Source organism: Corythoichthys intestinalis, chromosome 18 (assembly GCF_030265065.1).
Source record: "Corythoichthys intestinalis isolate RoL2023-P3 chromosome 18, ASM3026506v1, whole genome shotgun sequence".
Classification (NCBI taxonomy): Eukaryota; Metazoa; Chordata; class Actinopteri; order Syngnathiformes; family Syngnathidae; genus Corythoichthys; species Corythoichthys intestinalis.
In genome coordinates, this window is record NC_080412.1 from 43241434 (window position 1) to 43256083 (window position 14650).

General features: G+C 39.4%; 1 protein-coding gene across 1 annotated transcript in view; it reads right to left on the bottom strand.

The window, feature by feature from the left end:
* Nucleotides 1-108: 108 nt before the first annotated feature.
* lars1b (leucyl-tRNA synthetase 1b) overlaps nt 109-14650 on the bottom strand; it is a 32426-nt gene continuing 17884 nt past the window's right edge. The window contains exons 23-32 of the mRNA XM_057820458.1: nt 9985-10168; nt 6834-6924; nt 6596-6736; nt 5965-6105; nt 5059-5169; nt 4864-4974; nt 2598-2702; nt 2397-2492; nt 2188-2320; nt 109-564 (exon numbers count right to left, since the gene is read on the bottom strand). Coding sequence (XP_057676441.1) covers nt 359-564; nt 2188-2320; nt 2397-2492; nt 2598-2702; nt 4864-4974; nt 5059-5169; nt 5965-6105; nt 6596-6736; nt 6834-6924; nt 9985-10168 — 1319 coding nt within the window. The 3' untranslated portion in view covers nt 109-358. The remainder of the gene's footprint in view (nt 565-2187; nt 2321-2396; nt 2493-2597; nt 2703-4863; nt 4975-5058; nt 5170-5964; nt 6106-6595; nt 6737-6833; nt 6925-9984; nt 10169-14650) is intronic.

Consider the following 14650-nt stretch of genomic DNA (forward strand, 5'->3'; position numbering starts at 1 on the left):
CCAATCCAAAACAGTTGAAATATATGGGACGTCTATTGTGGTTTTCAATTACAAGTTCCCTCTTTTACCAAGCACCACAATAAACATTTCATTTCAGATGTTTTATTATTTCTCTGGGAAAAAAACTGTAGGCAAACAGCATCTATAGAGACACAACAAAAGGGACTGTGATGCCTCGCCTTCGATGTACAAAACAAAGCAGCAGACACGAGTCCATCAGTACAAAAACAACAATAGCCGTCTTACTTTTTTAACGATGAGCTTCTAGAAAGTGTTTTTTTTCTTCTAGTTGTAGTTCTGAAATCAAATGACTGGTTGCCATGTTGTAACATTTCATGATGACAGCTTGCTTTAAATTTTAATGAACCAGATAGGCCAGCGTGTCGCCGATGTCCACAGTGAGGCCGTTATCAGCCACGGTGACTTTCTTCTCCTCCAGGTTGATGCTAAACACTGACTGAGGAGAAATGACCACTTTGCCTTGTTCCTCCTGCCCCAGCACGGGCACCCGACGGGGGCCCAGCAAGGGGTCTTCGTACCTCATCAGCTTCACTTTAGAGAGATCTGGTGAAAGGAAATGTGATGTTAACGCATCTAGAAACGGAACAGTGTCAAGATGAAAACATGAAGCACGAACTAAGGCTGTTCCAGTAATCGATTTTGAACCGAAACAGACTTTCCTTTAACACCGGACATGTCCGCAGAGACACGTTTACGCATATCATTTTTGAAGCCTTGTTATGCTGTAATTACTGTTGATTTAAAGGGTTAAAACAATGTTTTAAACCGTTCAAATCGGTACTTTTAAAAAAATGCCCCTTTTTTTAATCTAAACTGCCGTAATTTCTTCTGCATTTCCACTTCCTTCCACGAGAGCGCGCAGTCAAGAACATGAACAACAATAACCATGGCTAACGGCGGTTCTGCTACTTTTGCTCAGCCAACTTTGGGACGCAATACACTTACTCATGGCGTTACGCAATTTATCTCATGATGTAAATAACGTAGGGCTGTCAAAATTATCGCGTTAACGGGCATTAAATTTTTTTTTAAATTAGTCACATTAAAATATTTGACGCATTTAACGCACATGCCCCGCTCAAACAGATTAAAATGACAGGAAAGTGTCTTTTCCACTTGTTACTTGTGTTTTTTGGTGTTTTTCCGCCCTCTGCTGGCACTTGGGTGCGACTGATTTTATGGGTTTCAGGCTTCAGCAACATAATTATTATTGACATCAACGATGGTGAGGTACTAGTTTATTTTTTGATTGAAAATTTTACAAACTTTATTAAAACGAAATCATTAAGAGGGGTTTTAATATAAAATCTCTAACTTGTACTAACATTTATCTTTCTATCCATGGGTCGCTTTAACAGAATGTTAATAATGTTAATGCCATCTTGTTGATTTACTGTTATAATAAACAAATACAGTACTTATGTACAGTATCTTACCATTCCAACAATAATTTACAGAAAAATATGGCATATTTTATAGATGGTTTGAATTGCGATTAATTACGATTAATTATTTTTTAAGCTGTGATGAACTCGATTAATCATTTGACAGCCCTAAATTAAAGTATTGTTGTACATGTAGAAGGATTGCAGTGGTATTGTCAAATAAAACATGTCGTCAACACTTCCTCATTTACTTTGTCTGCACACTTTCATGTACAACACAATGACAGACATTAATGCAGATCTCGATTAGATCTTTCCCAGATTGATATGTTCAATATATTCATAGTGCATATATGGAATAATCAATCTGGTTTGCCGGGTGACCATTTCATAGTTATTCCATCCAAAACAATGCATGAGGGAACTCCCCCCACTTTTTTTTCAGCAATTCTGGTTGTGACATCACAACCAGAACTAATGATCATGCCTAGCTTTCCAGTGCTGCGCTAGCTAGTACATGTTGACAGAATGGCATAACGCTCGCATGTCAACAAGAGAAGAGAAAGCCTATGGAGAGCATTCTAGCCAACTGCAAAAATCTGGAGATTTTTTAGTGGGCGGGGCCTAGGCAGCTGAGAAAGGAAGACTAATTAGGATTGAATTTCATTATGAAGCCTTTCCTTTTACTATTTGTGTCCAAGATAGCTTCTGCTATCATTTTAAAATCACTTGCTGTAGTATTTCATAGCACCCTTAAAATGAACCATCACAGATAACCGACCTTTGATGAGTCTGTTAACCTTGACCAGTCTGCGGACAATGTTGTCCCTGCTGTCCCCCTGTCTGATGTCGACCCTGGTAGTGAAGAGGCCATTGCACGGCTGAGGGTTGACCAGAGACACGCACACCGCCAACTGTCGAGACAAATTGTCCATTTCCGATTCATGTAACCTTCACAATCACAAAGCCGTCCTTCACATGAGCAGTCACCTCGGATCTGAACACGCAGAACGGTTGCCCCGGGCAACAGTCTTCCTTCACTTTGTCGTCGCCCTCGGATGCAAATAAGATGTCGATCTGCTCCAGCTGCATGAAACATGGAAATCCATCAAACACTTGAGAAATGCATTCAAAAGCTTGCTAATTAACTCATCAGCTAATTGTATGTTGAGATGCCTATCGTAAACATACCTCGAGAGAATTGGTTAGGTAGACCAGGTTTTCCATCAAAACTGCCCGCTCGTCAAACTCCAGCTCAAGGTCCAAAACCCTGGGCCCGTTTTTTTCAAGGTTCTCCTGCAACAGATGGCATCAGTTTAGACTGGATAAAGCTGTGCTCTGCTTTGGCCCACATAAGGCTGTAAGTTATTTCAGCTAATATATGTTTGTGTATGCATTTGTAATTAAGTTTACAACTACAGTTTGTGGAGTTGCGTGTGAGCGATTTGCTATGAGAATTGTAAATACGTTAGCATTTGTAGCATTTAAGCTAGCGGACTTTTGTTGGGCAAATTAGGCTGATTTAATCAACTAAATTTACATTTTGATCAGACTAGATGGACGTTTGAACACCAATTATTTTGTGTCAAGTGTTTTATTGTAAAAATGTGTGTCGTTCTGAACGTAAGTGTACATATGTCAGAAAGAAAGCTGACCAATACGCAGGGTCTGAAAGGCAAATGGTCGTGTGAACCTATCGAACCGCTCCACAGACGCTCTGCTCCTAAAACGCGTCCTATGGAAATCGGGGGCGAGCGTCAGTGGTGCGTTGTCGCGCTGGCATCACTGACGCGCCATAGACGTGCCTGGTGTGTTACTGGGGTTAGGCTAAATAACATTGGTTTGGCGAAGGACCCCCGAAAATGGTATCGACTGTGAAGACACACGCTTACCAAGCCCGGTTTAAACTCAAGACTATCACCTACGCGAAACAAAAAGGAACTTCCACATATGGTGATTTTTAAGAGGAAGAAGGTGAGCACTTTGACAGATTTGTGGATTGTTTAAGATTGATGTGAGTACTTTTATCAATTCTTTAATAAAGTTCAATTGAACTCAGTTTTGCTCCCGCTGCCTTTAAAAAAAAAAAAATGCTAGCACGCATGCTAACGTATGTTTTTCATGCACCCAATAATGCGGTGCGCCTTGTGTATGTGTTAAATACTGTCATACGCGGATTTTAAGGAGGGGCCATGCCCCCCCTGGTGGCCGAAGAGTGTCAATGCATGTAACTGACTTTCATATACACAGTGGGGAGAACAAGTATTTGATACACTGTATCAAATACACTGTATATATAAAAGCTGTAAAGCAATAAAACTGCAACAAAAATGAACGAAATAAACAAAAAAATATATTTTTATAATGGGTCAAAATTATTTTTAGAACAGATCATGTGACTGGCAACTCAGACGGTCATTTGCTTTGCTAATGATTTTCAAAAATAAGAATAAAAATTTAGGGGAGGGCAATTTTATTTTTCAAATGATTTTTTTCTTTGATTGAAAATATTGTTTTTGATTGAAGCAACTTTTTGGGGGATTAAATGATTTAGACACAAATGTCCTACCCTTAATATGGCCCAAACACAAAAAGGATTGCTTCAAAGAAAACTTTTTTGGTGAAAAATTAATTGTTCAAATGCAGACTTTTCAATCTCAAATATTTTTCGCATTCAAAAACTTTTTCCATGATTGAAAGTTTTCTTTTTTTGATTGATTTTTTTTTTTTTTGATTGAAAAATAAAGACAAAAATGTCCTAGCCAAAATGTGGCCCAGACACCAAAATGTGGCCCAGACACAAATCAACATTTTTACAAAAGTTGCTTCAATCAAAAAAAAAAATAAATAAAAAAAAAATAAATAAAATCAAAGAAAAATAGCTTTCACATGCATTTTTTTTAGTTTCAAATGTATTTTTGCATTCAAACACTTTTTTTTTTTTTTTTGATTGAAGTGACTTTTTTTTTGTTTTTAATTGAAGCAACTTTTTTTTGGATTGAATAATAAAGACACAAATCACACCTCCATATGGCTCCACCCAGGGGATACAATTTTTGACTACATTGGCACGACACCGACGGGAGTATCATATTCAATGGTTGACAATCTTGGCGAAAAGTATTGCCTAAGCAGCCTGATTTAGAATTTCCCTCAAGAATGATGGGAAACAAATAACGCTCATGTCAACCTTTTATTACAAATATTCTTGTAAATTAATTTTATTGCTGACACTGCGTTTCGGGGTCATCAACATGTTGTGCCCTCCCTGCTCCAAAAGTCAAACTCCGCCTATGAATACAGTGCGCCCTATGGTTACGAAAATACGGTATTTTAATCATCTTTCGAACTGTATGGTGGGCTGGTTTAAAGAATTCATGGGGCCGCTTTCCTTCCCTAGTAAACTTGACACACTATAATTGGATGCAAATGGTCAAGCAGATTATTGCAAGCGCACCTTGATCATGGCAACAAAGGGCATGACTCTCTTCATGTACTTCTTCAGCTCAGGCAGCGCTCCCAGCTCGCTCGCTATTACCTTGTTGTCAGGAAGGACGCCGTTGTTGTTCTGTACAAAGAGGACAAACACAGGTGCCGTGTCAGGGCTTCTATTTAATGCTACATGTACAGTACGCGTGCGCATGTCGCTGACCTTGTAGTGCTTGCCTAGCAAGGATAAAGCACTGTGCTGCCATGCGGGGTAGCTCTTAGCCACGTAGATGGTGCAGTGGGAAGGCTTGGCAGGGGGCTTCGAGTCACCTTTCTGAAAAAGAAAAATATCTAAATTAGGGCTGTCAAAATTATCGCGTTATGGGTGGTAATTAAGTTCTTAAATTAGTCACGTTAAAATATTTGACGCAATTAACACACATGCCCCGCTCAAACATATTAAAATGACGGCATAGTGTCATGTCCACTTGTTACTTGTGTTTTTTGTCTCCCTCTGCTGGCGCTTTGGTGCAACTGATTTTATGAGCATTGTGTAATTATTGACATCACCAATGGCGAGCTACTAGTTGATTTTTTTGTTTGAAAATTTTACAAATTTTATTAGAAATAAAACATTAAGAGGGGTTTTAATATAAATTTTCTATAACTTGTACTAACATTTATCTTTTAAGAACTAAAAATCATTCTATCCATGGATCGCTTTACCAGAATGTTAATGTTAATGCCATCTTGTTGATTTATTGTTATAATAAACACAGTACTTATGTACAGTATGTTGAATGTATATATCCGTCTTGTGTCTTTCCATTCCAACAATAACTTACAGAAAAATGTGGCATATTTTATAGATGGTTTGAATTGCGATTAATTATGATTAATTAAGCTGTGATTAACTCAATTAAAAATTTTAACAATATCTCAATTCTTGACAGGAGCATATCGATAACCTTTTGGGATACAAAGCATCACGATATATCACCATTTTGATATTTTGTCACACCCCTATTAGACAGTGCCTACGAGAAAAGGTACTATCTCCTTCACTATGTTGCATATAAATTTGGGTCACCTGCATAGAAACAAAACTAACCACTAATCGACTTTGTACCTTATTTTTGGGGGGAACCATGTAAGCCTTAAGTCTCAGTCGAAGGTCGTGTGCCGTTTCCATCAAGTACTGAGAGGAGCGGATGAGAATCTCATCCACTGGACCGGCGATGGGCCATGATGCTTTAGTCACAGAAGTAGACTGTAAGAGCAGTCAGATGGAAAAAATGAAGCATTTTTAGTTGGACTTTGTAATAAAAAGTAGGATTAAATTGTTCATGAAATAGAACTATATTATACGACTTGGGAGTTGTTGCTAGGTGATGACCGAAGACCTGATTTCCAGCACAGCAGCCTCCTTTTGTTCGTGAACATTAGTGTGTTCGTAATTATATAAAATGTTCCTGGCCCTTTATATTATTAGAAAACCATACAAAGTAAGTGCACAGAAAAGCTCCTGGTGGTCAGGTTGAGTAAGAGTGTTGGAAGTGGATTGAAAAAGGGTTGATGGTGGGGGTACTCATGAATATATATTCGCATCAGCTTTTAAAACGTTGCTTTGTGTAACAGCTCCTTTCAAGTGTTAAAAAGGAGCTCAACACGGTCAAGGATGAAAGTAAGGTTTGAACTACCCGCCGGTATTCCTTTATGAGAAGACCAAAAACGCATTTGGCAGAAGTACAAATTCTTACCTTGCCCAGCAGAGTCCAGGTATACTCGCACAGGTGCGGACAGATGGGCGCCAGCAGTAGCGTTTGTCTCTCGATGAACTGGAAAACCAACTCTCTGTGCATCCCCTCAATAGCCAGCTCCCTGTATTTATCTTTAGCAGCCTGGAGCAAATATTCATATTAATCGAGCTTCTGGAAGGATTTGGGAGAAGAGTAAATAATTGTAAATAGCTACGGAGGATGAAAGAATTTTATTGACCTGAAACTCGAAGAAGCCGCACTTCAAAGCTTCCTTGAACATCATTCTTTCATAGTGTTGCTCCGTCTTCAATATTCCGGAATTCATCTCGCTGGCCAAGAAATAAAATCCTTTAGGCTGTGTTCAGACTGCAAGCATATCTGATTCGTCCTCAAATCTGATTCTCAGGGCTGAGTGTTCACACTATATTTAGGACGTGTACAGTGTTGTTTTCTTCAACGATGGCAACGAAATTTTTTTTTTTCATGACTATGATGAGACTAACGAGCTAAAAACGTATTTTGGGAGACTAAAACATAATGAGACTCATGACAGTTTTCGTCCGACGAGACGAAAATATGCCATAGTTTCTGTCACATGTTCACACGACGTGACATTTTAAGTGTATTTAGTCTGCATCTTAGCAGTGTCTGGTTGTGTCACTCGTGACCAGTGTTGTCAGTAACGCGTTACTGAAGAAAGTAATCAGATTACAGTAACGAGTCATCTAACGCGTTCATTTTTCCAAGCCAGTAATCCGATTAAAGTTAGTTTCCCAGTGCCTGCGCGTTATCATTTTGTTTTTGCCTCATAATGTATGTAGAATGAACAATACTGTAGTCATGTACGAAGAGCATTTCTCATCGGGGGGAAAAAAAAAAAAACAGGCAGTGTTGTTAATAACGGCGTTACTAACAGCGTTATTTTTTTCAGTAATGAGTAATCTAATTAATTTTCTCATTTTGGCAACGCCGTTACCGTTACTGAGGCAGGAAAGGCGTGCGTTATTATGCGTTACTAAGTTGGTTGAATAAAAAAAGTATGAGAGAGACGGACTCACGGAGACGAGAGAGCAGAGCATGAGTGGGGAAGACGCCATTGCAAACGCGATACCACGTGGCTCCAATAATACCTGACTGTAGCCATAGCCTACAAACTACGCCCACATGATACGGTATATATCACATATTATAGAACTAGATGCAAATGACAGACACAGCTGCATTGGCAACATGTTTTATGGACTACATGCATTAGTAAAGAGCCGCCATCTTAAAGCAGTAGACCTCTCAGAAAGGCTCTGATGTGGAGATCCTTCCTGGCGAACCTGACTTTATTTATTCATTTATTTTAAATCTAAAATGCTCCTAAATCAGCAAAATCTTGACTTAAATCTATCTTTAAATGAGGAAACAGTTTTAAAACATACACATGTTGAAAGCAGACAGAAGGGAACTAATGCAATAACGGGAGCAATTTTAACAACTTTAACGGATGATTCACAACTTTAAATGACTTCCACACATAGCAAAGGTTACTATCTTATCGCAATACCCTTGTGTCTAGTTAAGTGGAGGGTAAAGAATTGGGCTAGGGCCAATTGTCCCCAAAACCTTTTAAACTTCCCATTGTGTGACCTGTTTTTTTGTTGTTTTTTTTGAGAAAAAAAAAAACCATGAAATTTATCACTATTTACTTTGCCAAGTAACTAATTACTCTTACATTCAGGAAACTTACATTCAGGTAACTGAGTTACTAACGCAATTACTTTTTAGGATAAGTAATTTGTAACTGTAATTAATTACTTTTTTAAAGTAAAATTAACAACACTGAAAACTGGTCACGTGTATTACGATGCTGTTTGAGGCTGTCTGCCACGGCGGTCAACAACATAGCATTCTGACGAGGCAAACAGTGAAAAGCAGAACATATACCGCAAATGGATGCCTTTGCTCACTGGAAATACAGCCATGACTTCACATTTCTGTCCAGTCAAGATGACAAAAATATCTCTGTGCATTGCAAACTTAACGATGGCTGAAAAAGACTGTCGGCCGCTAAAAACTCTACATCCAATTCAACAAGGAAGCACTTGGAATTACAGGACAACGCGACAAAACTCGAAGCAAAGCCTACAGGTAACAAGACAGCCAGCACTTCTACAGTTTGTAACCAGCCTTTATGCACATTTTATTGTCAGTGTTTGTAACCATAGGCGGAGTTTTACTTTTGTGGGGCTGGGGGCAAAGCATGTTGATGACTGAAACAAAAGTCAAAAGTTTGGACACACCTAAACATTTTTACGTTTAATATATTTTCCCTACTATTGTAAACCCTCTCTGAATACATCAACACTATGAACAAACATGTGGAATGGCAAAAAAAAAAAGTGAAATAACTGAAAACTGTTTATATTCTACATTCTTCAAAGTGTCTACCTTTGAGGTATCGCCAAACTTTTGGCCAATACTGTATATATACATAAATATGAAACTGTTCAAGCTCAGTTGTTGGTTGCGTTTGAAAGCTTAGGTTTACAGAAATTCTAAATACCCATCTTTCCTCTACAGGTGTAGTTTTGGCTTAGCAAAGCAAAAGCTAGTGTCTTAGGTGCTCGTCACACGATCTCCTCGAAAAATGATTTTGACCCATTATAAAAATACGTTGTAGGATTCTTGTTCATTTCAATAATTTTTGTTGTTTGTTTTATTGCTTAAAAACTTTTACAGACAATATTTTAACAGCTAGGTCTCTTGGCCAAATTACCAGCAACAGTGTGTGAAAAGCTTGTGAAGAGTTACAGAAAACATTTGGCCTCCGTTATTGCCAACAAAGGGTACATAACAAAGTATTGAGATGAACTTTTGGTTTTGACCAAATACTTATTTTCCACCATGATTTGCAAATAAATTATTTAAAAATCAATCAATGTGATTTTCATTTTTTTCCCCTCCACATTCTGTCTCTCATGGTTGAGGTTTACCCATGTTGACAAATACAGGCCTCTCTAATATTTTCAAGTGGGAGAACTTGCACAATTAGTGGTTGACTAAATACTTATTTGCCCCACTGTACCTTCCATGAGTGGTTTCTAGCAGTCTCGCAAAAATAAGATTTCGGTGCTTTGGGACTGTTCAGACAACATAAGAGCGATTAAATTTCAAACTGAATGGGCTAAAAATCAGATTTGGGCTGCGAGTCCAACAAAGCCTTAAAGTTCAGTCTGAGGGTTAACTCATTCATTGGCATTGATGGTAACAGATGTCCAATCCATTTGAACTGAGAGAGGCTGACAGTTCAAATGGATTGCAGTTAATGTGTTTTTCAAAAGCTGCCTCTGAAATTCTTCCATATCTACAGCCTTTATCTTAAAAGAAAATTCAAAATTTACCTGGCAAAAACTCGATCATTGAAGGTGTCTGCAGGGCCTGTTCTCAAGTTGTTCTGGTTAGCTATCATCTCCTTCACCCACTCTAGCCAAGTGTAAAGGCGTAGGATGCCGGCATCTGCCATGGTCTCCACAAAGTTGGCATCTTCCACCGTATCGCCTGCGTCTGCCAATGCCAGACGCATACCTAAGACAAAAAAAAGGTAAACAGTGAGGACTTTGGGTGCCTTTACAGCTAATTTGTTAAGCCCAGAGTAACAGAACAGTAAATACGGCGATTTACCGTACTTTTTGAACTATAGGTCGCACATGAGTATAAGTCGCACAAGCCAAAAAATGCACACTGAAGATGAAAAACTGGAGTTCCAGTCGTAAATAACGTCTTAATTTTAGGCTAGTGGGGAAAAAAAGAAACCTTGCATTCGAGGCTAAGCATCTCATTGATCCACCAGAACAAACACCTAGCCTCGAAATAAGGACCTATCAGAGTGGACAAGGCTATTTGAGGAAAGGCGGTAATTCATGCACAGCAAACACCAGGACAAATGACTCCATCTCTTAATCTTGCACAATGACTGCCAGCTTGAGACTCCGCAAATACCCAGCAGACACCACTTCCAGCAAGGAGACATCTTCATCAAAAGATGCCTTAATTAGACATCACTTCGATATCACCCCCCATACCCATCTTCCTCACCCACCCACATTCTGTCAGTTAATTTTTACACACACTGTTGATCCCCCAGCTGTCGAATTGCTGAACCGCACAGCAACAATGAACAGAAACACGCCTTCCGGGGCCTTTGTCTCCATCTACAGGCTGAAACCGACTCTCAACACCCGAAAGGCACCAGTGGTGACAGGTGCAAGACGGGTCGTGACCTTAATCGGGCTCCTGTCGGAGCAGAAGCTCCCAGACGCGCAATGTAACACGTAGTGTGTATATCCATCAATTACTCAACTCGGCCAGCAAAAAATTACAGACCCCCTAAAGTGACATCGACAGAAATAAAATTAATTTAATCAATCTGGTGCGTACCAAAAACTATCTGGTCAACATTAGCATTATATAGCATTTTAGCATGTGACCTCGGGGAACATGCTTTTTTTTTTCTTTCTGCCGTACTGGAATAAAGTGTACTTGCGCATCCACTCAGTGGGTGGCAGTGGCGCTCTCATTTTCAGAGTGCGTGCAGTATTTTTGAACTAAGGAAGAGCACTCATCACACAGAAAACAAATATGAAGAGCAGTGCGCCGCCGCCGTTTTCGAAAGCCGTTTTCCAACCGGACTCACTCACGCAGCGACCCACTGTCTTGTCCGGTTCTCACGCCGCCGCCCGATAAGTGCCATTTTCGGCTTGGGATCGTCACGACGACCGCCCTCACCTACAGTTCTACTTCGGCCGTCGAGAATGCGCTTTGTTCGTGCCGTTTGCCTTTTAGCTTTGACTTTTAATACTGTGGGTGATGAGGAAAGACTGTTTACTGTGTCTAAAAATAATTATAGCGGACCGCCAGAAGCCAAATCAATTAAGACGCCACTTAAAGACATTCGACCCCAATCTCATTGATAAGCCGCTTGATTGTTTTTCAGCGAAAACGTGCCGAATATTGCCAACAATCGTCCTGCTTTGTCAGTGTTATATCAGTAAACCAGTGAGCATTGTTAGCATACTCATTGCAAAATGACTCCACACCATTGCAAAGGAGGTAATACTGAGTGTGAGCAGCAAAAATAAAAACTGTCCTTCTGTCCAAGGACATTCTTTTCTTTTCCCTTTATTCATTTTTGTTTTTTCGGTCAAATTTTTTGGCATTTTGTCCTCATGAGGGAATGTTTCTAATCAATTTGAATTTGTTATTATTTACTGATTTTATTACATTTTATTTTTCAGTATCAAATGGTCAAAAATGTACCTTGAGTGTATTTTTACAGTTTGAATGTGACTTTTTTTTAATTCAGGCAAATTGATGCACGTCAAGTCTTCTCTGTTACAAACAAAACAATGTTAATAAAGTTATACTTTATTATAAGTTGATCTATGTTACTTTTTTTCTTTATTAGAAAAAAGGGACACAATATTAGGCAGATGCGTATTTATGATAGTAATTTTATAGACAAATAATACTATTTACAGTGACGGCAGAGAGTTTGGGGGGGCGCGAAACATTTACGTCTTGCTTGGGGGGGCGTCGCAGAAAATAATTGAGAAGCACTGGGCTAGTTGAAGTCGGAGTAGACTCACAGTTTAGTCTAAGCTGCACTAGAAGCTATAATGCTGGGGGAAGTACAGCCACTGAGTTCTATCTCCTTTTCTTACTCTACCTACCACTTTTCTTACTCTACCTACCACTTGTTTTACTTTATTTCTATTTTCCAATGTTAATATCTAGTTGTCTAGTCTCTTCATCACTAGTCACCCGGTGTCCCCTTTCCCCCCTCCCCTCTCGGGAGGGGCTATTTTTCAGCTGCAACCTCCTGACTGTCCGGACCCCTGGCTGGATAGACGTCCTCGCTGCTGCCCCCGTCTCATCTGGCTAGATGGACCTCTTCTTGCTCCTTTACTCCACTGCATTTTTACGGACTGTAACTTCGCTTGCTAATTCCCCTTAGCAGTTTTGGGGTTCCTGTCTATCCGTCCTGGGAGTGGATCTCTCCTGACTGTGGTACTCCCCGAGGTTTCTCATTTTTCTCCCAATTGACTCTGGAGTTTTTGGAGCTTTTCCTTGCCGGCATGGAGGGTCTTAAGGATAGGGGATACCCAGGACTTGAACTGTATCTATTCATCTTTGTTGCTTCATTTCTAATTGTGTATCATATTGCCTCTGCAAGCCCTTTGAGACATCTGTTATGATTTAGGGCTTTACAAATAAAATTGAATTGAATTGAATTGAACAATTGGCTAACTTGCATAGCAAAAGTCCGCTAGCTTAAATGCTATATAATGCTAATGTTTACAACCATGGAGGAAGTCGGCGTGATGTCACGATGACGTCACCTCGCTTAGCAACATGTCGCTATTTTGTGAAGGGGGTACGCACAGCTAAACATTCCATAGACAGACGTCTGAAATTCATACATTTCAGGTGTGTTTTGCGTGTTTTTTCCTAAAAACGTCTTAAACGTGGCTTACTATTATCACGAGTCACTGCCGACAGACGCGAGGAGGTGATGCAATTTAAAATGAGCGTTTATTGGCGTACAAAGCTGCCAATACAAAGTCGCAGCTGATAGCTGGATAAACAAAGGAATGACCTGCAGTGGAGTTTGGAAACATCTACAACTACCTCATAAGTCACCCAGTAAGTTGACCTTTATCATTTACGTGGAATATGTACTGTGTGGAACTGAGAAAATTGGTAGTATATATGAAGTGATTATTTCTGCCGTTACCGGTAATTCGCCTCCAAGCTTTATTTAGCCGTCAACTCGTCACGGCAAAAAAACCAATTTCCACCAGGCCAATAATATACCGATTGACTAATCAGAGTAGTTCATGGCAAAAGAAAAAAAACGCTTTGCGAGTTGCCGGTTAAGGTAAAAATAACCACTGCCTAGTCTATTGAATCGTAGCAGCTAATTGAGGCAAAAAATAATCGATTAAACTCACCAGTAATAAAATGTCGGCTGCAAACGTAAATGTGCTTGGATTTAGGTTCCCACAGGCGAAAATACTCCACGTAACCATCTTGTTTTACTGTTCCTCGATTAATTGCGCTCAGCCATTTGTTTCTCCTTTTTTTCTCACGTGGAAGAATGACGAACTTCAAATGCGGCTCTGAACTCTTCCTTGTGTGACAACCCGCAACACAGCAACTTTTAGCCATTCCGACGGAAAAAAGACGGCAAATAAGACGAAAGTTCAATGCGTTTCTATTATAAGTGACTGGTCTTTTACCCCATTGTCAATATGGCGACGCTTTGTTGTGGCTGGTGACTTCATTAAATGCCCGGATGTCCGACTGCCTCTATTGGCTAACTTGCATAGCAAAACTCCGCTAGCTTAAATGCTATATAATGCTAATGTTTACAACAATTGGCTAACTTGCATAGCAAAAGTCCGCCAGCTTAAATGCTATATAATGCTAATGTTTACCAGATCTGATGTTTCTGGTGCACACCAGAAACTTATCCGGGGCGCACCAGTTGCTTAAATTTATTTTATTTCTGTCGATGTCCCTTTAGGGGCTCCGTAAGAGAAGTAAAAGTATGTTGACGCGCTCTTTGAGGCACAAACGTGAATGAATTCATTTCAGGCCAAGAAATAAAACATAAGGTGAATCTTACATTTGCAGTCTGGGCTAGAATTTGTACTTCCATATGGAATACGAGCCAATTTAATGGCTAAACTTTGATTAAAACAAATGAAATGATTATAGAGGAAGTCGTTTTTAATAGGGCAGTAAATTATGTCTGGCAGAGGCCTGCATCTCATTAGGAATTTAAATGATGCCATTTACTTTTAAACAAAATGTTTATTGTACAATAACGCGTAATGACTCATGCACTTGGCAGCTGTTTTAGTTGAGCTTCGATGAACAACGCTAATTAAAATGTTAAAAAAAATAATAAAACGAGTATAGTATTAATACAACTTTTCATTCAAGTTCAATAAAAACCTCAGAGGACTGGTAGTGTCTGATATTTTCCTTATTACATACGTATTT